The 8541-nt window shown below is 36.2% G+C and overlaps 1 protein-coding gene and 1 non-coding gene across 4 annotated transcripts in view; both read right to left on the bottom strand.

Annotated features, from left to right (window-relative positions):
* Nucleotides 1-2026: 2026 nt before the first annotated feature.
* LOC142626539 (U11 spliceosomal RNA) lies at nt 2027-2154 on the bottom strand. Its single transcript, XR_012842535.1, has one exon. It is a non-coding gene; the product is annotated as a U11 spliceosomal RNA (small nuclear RNA).
* Nucleotides 2155-2974: 820 nt separating this feature from the next.
* LOC142624368 (actin-related protein 9) overlaps nt 2975-8541 on the bottom strand; it is a 23831-nt gene continuing 18264 nt past the window's right edge. For all 3 annotated transcript variants that reach the window (XM_075797927.1, XM_075797926.1, XM_075797928.1), the window contains 3 exons: nt 5003-5053; nt 3314-3460; nt 2975-3179 (listed from right to left, as the gene is read on the bottom strand). In XM_075797927.1, the coding sequence (XP_075654042.1) occupies nt 3317-3460; nt 5003-5053 (195 nt within the window). In that variant the 3' untranslated portion in view covers nt 2975-3179; nt 3314-3316. The remainder of the gene's footprint in view (nt 3180-3313; nt 3461-5002; nt 5054-8541) is intronic.

Consider the following 8541-nt stretch of genomic DNA (forward strand, 5'->3'; position numbering starts at 1 on the left):
GAATCTATTGATATAGTATCAATACAGCTACTGGATCTTGGTTAAATAGATACAACATTATATATTAGTGGGTGGCAAAATTTGACACAACCCGCAAACCCAACAAGACTAACCCATTTATAAACAGGTCATGGGTTGAGGCTTAAACGGGTTCGGGTTATATTCAGGTCTACACGGCTAAACCGTTTAATAAACGAGTTGTGTTCATATTCAATGTGCTAACTCATTTGACTCGTTTAACTTATAAAGATATGAGCTTTTGTTATTATTGCTTAATTTGTGGTTGTAATTGTATTTAATTTTAGATATACGGAAATTGATAACAAGTTATTGACTTATTAATCAAACATGTTATTAAACGAGTTATATGTATTGATATTTACATGATTTATTAATTAAATGGATTAGTCAAGTTGACTTATTTAATAAACATATTGTGTTAGGGTTGAGGATTCTTAACATGTTTACTAAATAAGTTGGGTTTAGGTCAACCTAGCCAAATACTCATGGCTTGACACGACAAGAACCTGATCCATAAACACGATCCACGAACACGAATTGCCACCCCTAATATATTGATGGTGAAATTTCCTAGGGCAAACTCTCAAGAGATTAAAAAAAAAAAATCCGGGCAAGGCTTTTATATATATATATATATATATATAAAATCAAACCCCAAAATCAAATCACATCAAGACGATATATATATATATATATAAATCAAACTCCAAAATCAAATCACATCAAGACGAAATATGCACGGCCATCCATAGCATAGAGCAAGGTTTTTGTATAAAAAACAAAAAATAAATCAAACCCAAAAATCAAATCACATCAAAGACCAAATATGCATAGCCACTCTTTTGGAAAAGGAAGCTTCTATGTCTGCATTGCATACGTGATGTATCTTCTTCACCAAGGTCCTGTGGCCTACCCACACTACATCAATAAATTCTATGGCGTTGCATTTTCAAAAAATTTAACAAGACTCTTCTAAAATCCGACCTAAGTGTGCCCACCTAATGGGTTGTTTGGTTGATTGGGAAATTCTCAAATCCAAATAGAAATTAAAATACATCAAACTTTATTTGATTTATAGTGAGTGGTATTCGTCTAACGTTAATGTTTTAGGAAGCTGAATTCATATTAATTTTAAATGAGAAGTGAGGTTGTAGAGTAATCTTACTTTGTAGAATATCATAGAAACTTTAGAGAATTTGAATTCAAAAAATTAGAAATATTAGTGCCTATTTTTCTTTATTATACCTTTTTTTTTAATAAGTTTTTTGATTTTTGTGTGTGCACAGAGATTAGTGTAAACGTGGCCATGCATGTCCCTCCCCCTCCCCCCAAAAATAAATAGGAATAAGTCAATAAACCATCCCAAAATGCTGAAAGTGAGCAAAGGGCCATGGACCATGGAAGAAGATTTGATTCTGATTAATTGTATTGCAACTCATGGTGAAAACACCCTAGCCAAATCTGGTTATATCCCTTAGCGTATCAATATTTTTGTTTTTATTTTATTTTTAAAGCAGTAGTAACGGTATTTATGTACTGTCGGAGGCCTGAGCAATGTTAGTTTGTTGTAAGCATGAAAACGGGAATTTGTTTTATGTTGTGTACTTGTGTAGAATACAAAGTTCCAAACACAAGTAAGCGAAGGTATGAATTAAATTTTTATTATTTTTGATTGGAAGGTTGGGTATTAGTATTACTTCTAGTTGTTTAGATTCATAGTTTTCGCAAACACTAGTCACTAGAATTTTAGTACCAAACTTGAAGCATTTGAGATGAGATTTGCAGGGGCAGCTAGAGAGAGCCAACACATATAGCACTCACCCATCTATAGGGCGAGCGTGGCATAGTTTGCCAATCGACCCTTTTCAATCTCCACAATGCATCACAAATTAGCTTTATGCCACTTTGATGCGGGATTTTGTTAGCTAAAAGCTTTTTCTAGCCTAGCAGATGAATGACATGTCTTTGCATTGAGAACATAGTTAAAACAATTGATCGAATGAAATGGAGGGTCGGCTAAAGGGAGCCAACCCTATTGGTTTCCACAAATTATGTCAGCCATATGTCTTGATTTCCATACAGCACTCACCAATCAAGGGCGAGCGTGGCATATTTAGCCAACCGACCCTTTTAAATTCCGCACTTCCACCATGAACCATATTTATAGAAGGCTATTTTCGATATCCCGCTCGTCTCTTTTCGATGTGGGATGTTGTAGACTAACAGCTTGGACAAGAGACCAAGAGACTTCATTTAGCACAAGCTGCGAAATTCGTTGGCTTTTTTTTTTTTATTTTTTAAGAACTGAACTATTGAAGAATAATTCATTTTCTCCTTTTTTCTTTTCACTTGAGGTTTGAAGGATGTTAATCAAGTACATTCCCAGATTTATCTAAGTAGTGGACTCGGTTGGAATACAGCTGGTACCTTCTTATTTTATCACAAATATGAAACTAGTTAGTAGTTAATGGCAAGTTCTCAAGGCTAGTAGATACTCTCTCTCTTAAATATAGTTTTGAGTTTCATTGTTGGCATTATTTGAACATAATCAAATTCAAACGTATCAAACCCTTTTGCACCGTATATTGACACGCAAGGACAACAAGGTGTCTATAATAATCCCAACTGAACCTCATCCGCTAAGTTTGTCCCGTCGGTATGCAAGAGGCTAGCCAGCCCCTGGCTAGTTCTACTGGTTCATTCGCATGCTCTGGTTACATAACATGGGTCGTATTTGTTCAAAAGAATAAAAGCCAAGTTTTAAAGCATTAGATTTAGTCCCAAAAAAAAAATTTGTAATAGATTGTAATCCCTATGATCCAGGTGATCTGAACTTTGAGGAGAAAAAAATTGGCCTCAGATTAAGGTCACTATCCTGGTACTCGTTAGAAGAAGGAAAAATCAATCAAAAGCCTGGGTTTAAGGTTTGTTCTATCTGAGTACCTGGTAGCTTTGAGGTTCCAAAAGAGCAAAACTTCAATTTTGCATGCAAGTGAAGAATAGAACTGAACATACATTGGCTTTAAAAAAAAAATTATGATACTCTCTTTTTTAAGCTGGGCTATTTAATCCTTACAGTAAGCAAGCATCAATCTTCCACTGTACACAAACACACATAACACAGTTTAAATCCCTCCAGGGCAGTCTGACAGTCAAACCTGCAAGTTTAAAGTGAACCCAGTAAATAATGGGAGAAGGAATTCTAAAAACATTGATTAAATTTTGCTTGAAAGTTGCAAAATGCACCATCTATCATGAACATGTATAAAAAAGCAGCAGGAGGGCCTGTCACCTTTCAGGAGTTTATGTAACACATTGCTTGCGCTTGAAGGAAGTAAGAGTCCTTGTATTTTCTGCCATTGCCAATATGAATTCCATTGCGAATCCAGTCTTCTCGATGTATCCAAGCATCGCGGCCGAAATCAAGAATCCCGAGAATCTGTCATTAAGATGTGACATAAAGGATTTCTTAAAAGGATTTCATACATTAAATTTATGCATCGTTATCCTTATAGTGTGTGGACCCCACAACTGCATGGGATCTACGTTGTGAGAGGAATTATGCATATATCCAACACATGAGATACTTTTTGTCAAATGGTGCAAGCACAACTCCAATATAGGTAAAAACTCGGGGAAGCAAAATTTCTACATAATTTTGACTCCTTAACACTGGTATCTCTAATAACGAACTTCTCTTTTCAAAAGTTCACTGTTTGACACAAATTTACAGATTTAGATATTATAAGTTATTGACTGCTTCCATTAATCAACCTGATTCCTCAAATATTATATTCTGATATCTTATCTAAACCTCATTTTATCGGAGCAATAAAAGTAGGTTAAACTTTATATCCATTTCTCTTTTTTGCCAGAGGAAGTCAAGCTCACCCCCAAAAGAGGGGGGTGGTCGGTTGGCCCTTGTATTCATTTCTCAATAGTTACATAATTCAGCGTTAAGGTCATTCACTTCATCTTCGTCATATAATATTTTCTTTTCAAATAAATATGTCAAGTTTGATCACTTTGGGAACTTCACCAAAATTTGCATTTTTATGAAAATAGTCTAACTATATTAAATTGGATTATCTCAAACTTGCAAAATAAAACAAATAACTGCATTAATCCTAAAGAAGAACAAGTGTCATTATCTTGTTTTTCATCATTGCACATATGTGTGAACAATGCAACCGCTATTTTTTTTAATGGTAAGTTACACATGCACCCAATGGGTCTTGAATCCACGACCTCACCTTCCATCCTATTATTATGGGAGGAGGAAGAGTTAGTTGAGCAATAGCTCATTGGCAAAAGCAACCCCTACCTCACCCATATTAAATAACTTTCTTCTTCTTCTTTTTAAACTTTTCCGCTAAGTAATTAGAGGAAAAAGAAGAGTAGATGAGGCCCATTATGTGTGCTCTCCAAGCCATTTAAGTACTCTCCTTTCATCATACATATTTGATATTTCCTGTATTTCGCATAAGAAATTAGAGGAAGAAGGGGAGTAGATGAGGCACATTAAGCTTACTCTCCAAGCCATCCCAAAAGAAGTACTCTCACTTTCATTGTACAAGTTTGATATTTCCTGAATTTCGCATTTATTGAAGTTTGTTAAATGTTCAGTCTTGCCATTTATTCTGCCATTTATAATATTTATTGCAAATAGGTCATCCAAATCATATTTGTTTGGGACCTATCAGAAAATATTTCTAATATTCTATGGAGCCATGTATTCCACCGGGAACTATCAGATAATATTTCTCATATTCTAATTTGGCATGTATTCCATCATAGCACACAGAAAGTAATTGAGATATTCAATCAAAATATCTCATCAGCCAATCATAAAGACACAAACTGCAGTCAACATGTGCAGAAAACAAACACAGAATTTAATCAAAATCAACTTCATAAGGACCAACTACAAGAAAAATGGGATACTAGAATAAAAGAGAACAGCAGTGTGCACTTGACTTACCACTCCGCCTTTCCATGACACAAAAATTGGATTTGTTCGTGATTGCAGAACCTATTTAAAATACATTAAGATCAGAAAATTTATTATTTACAACTGAAAAAAGTGGGACAAGAAATGATAATAGGAAGCACTAAAGGAATCTCAGAAGTTGAAAATACAATAACATGTTTGTGCATCCAGTTGTATAGGTGAGACTCATACTATATGACTACAAGCCTAATACACACACACACACACACACACACACATATGTATACATATATAATTTTTCTCCCCCCTTAAACATATCTTTCTATATATAAATTTTTTAGAATAGTCTTGTCTTTTTTCACCAGTGATATCAATCTAAGCTACAAATATTTTGCTATGATTTGTGGGTATGGATAACTGTCACATTTTAGCATGGACACAGGTTCTTGGAGATGGCAATTCATAAAAATCTAGACGAGGAGACATGGCTGTATATGTGTGATTTTATAATTTACAATTTTAAATACTCATTAATTTATTAAAGTTTGAATCAGCCCTTTGCCGTCTTCTTTGGGCTAAAAGTCACTTATAAAAAAGATAAAAACAATTATTTATCCATGTTTAACCTTTTTCGTTGATAATAACCAAGATGTTAAATAATACCAGAAATTCTAAATATGCTCAAGTTTCTTGACATTAATTTCTAATAGCTTTAATTCTGCATTTCCTTTATATTTATCAGGAAACAATCTGCATTTGTATGGGTGAATGACGGAACTTTGTACTATTTAAGATGCGGCAGCAATCAGCCTGAGGTTATAGGTTCATCAGTACAAGAAGAAGATTAGGGCTAATTTAATCAAAAAGTCAGACTGGTTGGGTGTTGGGAGTATATTAAATTATTGCAGTACTCATTCACCTATGGGAATGTTAAGCTGATATGTCTATATATAAGTTTTGGTAACTAGAATTAGGGAGTGTATTTGTTTATCTTACAACAAATTTGCTCAATTAGAAATTAGATATGGGAAACTTTTGGTTTGTGAAGGTTAGTTTTCACAGCCATCTAGGGTTCTAACCTAGCTGATTTTTATTTCCACTCTTTTCCTTGATTCAAACCTTATTAAGTGTTATTTACTTCTCTATTTTTCTGGTTTTTTTTTTGGCCCATAATTTGAGTCCAAACAAGTTTGTGCAACTGTTTACACAACTGTCCTACATGCCAAATTGTGAATCAAAATGTCTTGTAAACATTCGCTGATTGATTTGCCTTTGGTAGGAGGTGAATATACTTGGTTTCGAGACTATGGTAGTCCTTCTATGTCCAGACTTGATAGAGTTTTGATGTCAGCAGATTGGGAAGAACATTTCTTTGATGCGACTCAAAGGACTCTCCCTAGGGTGGTGTCGGATCATTGTCCTCTGTTAGTGGAGGCAGGTGGTATGTCGAGCGGGAAGAGCCCTTTTGGATTTGAAACTATGTGGTTAAAGGTGGAGGGTTTTGTGGATAAGGTTCGTCATTGGTGGAATGGTTATCATTTCATGGGACCTCCAAGTTACGTTCTAGCTTGTAAGTTGAAAGCCCTTAAAAGGGATTTGAAGCATTGGAACAAGCATGTTTTTGGAGATGTAGCTTTTAGAAAAAAGAGTCTATTAACCGAGCTCTTAGACATTGACAAGAGAGAAGAAATGCCGGTGTTGACTCAAGAGGACAGGGCTAGAAGATTGGTGGTTAAATCAAATATAGATTTTATGGCTTCTTTGGAAGAGATCTCTTGGAGGCAGAAGTCCAAGGCTCTTTTTATCAAAGAAGGTGATAACAACACACGGTTCTTTCATAGAATTTCCAATTCCCATAGGTGAACCAATCAGATTAGGGGAGTGCAGGTGGATGGCGTTCTCTTTGAGGAGGAGTCAGATGTTGCGGATCAGGTGGTGGATTTTTATAAGAAATTATATCAGGAACCGGAAGCTTGGAGACCTACCATTGATGGGTTAGAGTTCACTTGTCTAGACGAAACTGAGAGGTCCATGTTGGAGAGAGAGTTTGAGAAGGAGGAGATTATTGAGGCTCTTAAGGAGGTGGAAGGCGATAAGGCTCCTGGGCCAGATGGGTTTACTATGGCTTTCTATTAGAAATGCTAGAGTGTGTTAGAAGGGGATGTATTGGCTTTTTTCAAAGATTTTCACAACCAGTGTGTTTTTGAGAAATCTCTTAATGCCACGTTTCTATGCTTGATCCCCAAGAAGACTAATGCAGTAAATATAAAAGACTTTCGTCCTATAAGTCTTGTGGGCAGCCTATATAAACTTTTGGCTAAGGTGTTGGCTCATAGGCTCCGAGGGGTTTTGGATAAATTGATATCCGACTCTCAAAATTCTTTTGTGGGAGGGAGACAAATTCCTGATTCGGTTCTAATTGCCAATGAATGCTTAGACAGCAGGTTGAAGAGTGGTATTCTTGGTGTTATAATTAAGCTGGACATTGAGAAGGCTTATGATCATGTGAACTGGAATGCACTATTTTACCTTATGGAAAGGATGGGCTTTGGAGCAAGGTGGAGTAGGTGGATTAAGGCGTGCATCTATACAGTTAAATTCTCAGTTCTGGTTAATGGATCTCTTGTGGGTTTTTTTGATAATTCTCGTGGTCTTTACCAAGGGGATCCTTTGTCTCCTCTTTTATTTCTTATGGTTATGGAAGTGTTGAGTAGATTGTTGAAGAGGACAGAAAATGGTGGTTTTCTTTGTGGATTTCAAGCGAGGTCCCATAGACATGGGGGTATCCATATCTCTCACCTTCTTTTTGCTAATGATACTATTTTGTTTTGTGATGCTTCTAGGGAACAGTTATTATACTTGCGGATGGTGTTGATCTTCTTTGAAGCTATTGCAGGCTTGAAAGTTAATGTAGGCAAGAGTGAGATTGTTCTTGTTGGTGATGTTGGAAATTTGAATGGTTTGGCTCGTATCCTTTGCTGCAAGGTGGGCACACTGCCTATGAGATATTTGGGCATGCCTCTCGGGGCACATTATAAGGATTCATCAATTTGGAATCCTATTATAGAAAAGATGGAGAAACAGCTAGCTAGATGGAAAAGACTTTATTTGTCGAAAGGTGGTAGGCTTACTTTGTTAAAGAGTACCCTATTGAGTCTTCCCACCTACTTTTTATTGTTGTTTACTATCCCTCAAGCTGTGGCAGCAAGAATAGAAAGGATTCAAAGGAATTTCCTTTGGGGGGCCTCAGAGGATGTGTTTAAGTATCCTTTTAGTTGCTTGGGATAAGGTATGCTTGCCAATTGAATGTGGTGGTTTGGGAATATGAAGGGTTGGGCTGTTTAACAAGGCTTTGCTTGGGAAGTGGTTGTGGCGCTTTGGGAAAGAAAAACATAGATTATGGCGTCAGGTTATAGTAGATAAATATGGGGAGGCAAGAGGAGGCCGGTGTACTAGAGGGGTAAGAGGTGCTCACGGGTGTGGGATGTGGAGGAGTATTACAGTAGGAATAGAGAAGTTCTTTAGCTAGATTCTATATCATGTGGGGGAGGGTAGCCGCGTTAGTTTTT

The sequence above is a fragment of the Castanea sativa genome, chromosome 2 (assembly GCF_040712315.1).
Source record: "Castanea sativa cultivar Marrone di Chiusa Pesio chromosome 2, ASM4071231v1".
In the NCBI taxonomy this organism is placed as follows: domain Eukaryota; kingdom Viridiplantae; phylum Streptophyta; class Magnoliopsida; order Fagales; family Fagaceae; genus Castanea; species Castanea sativa.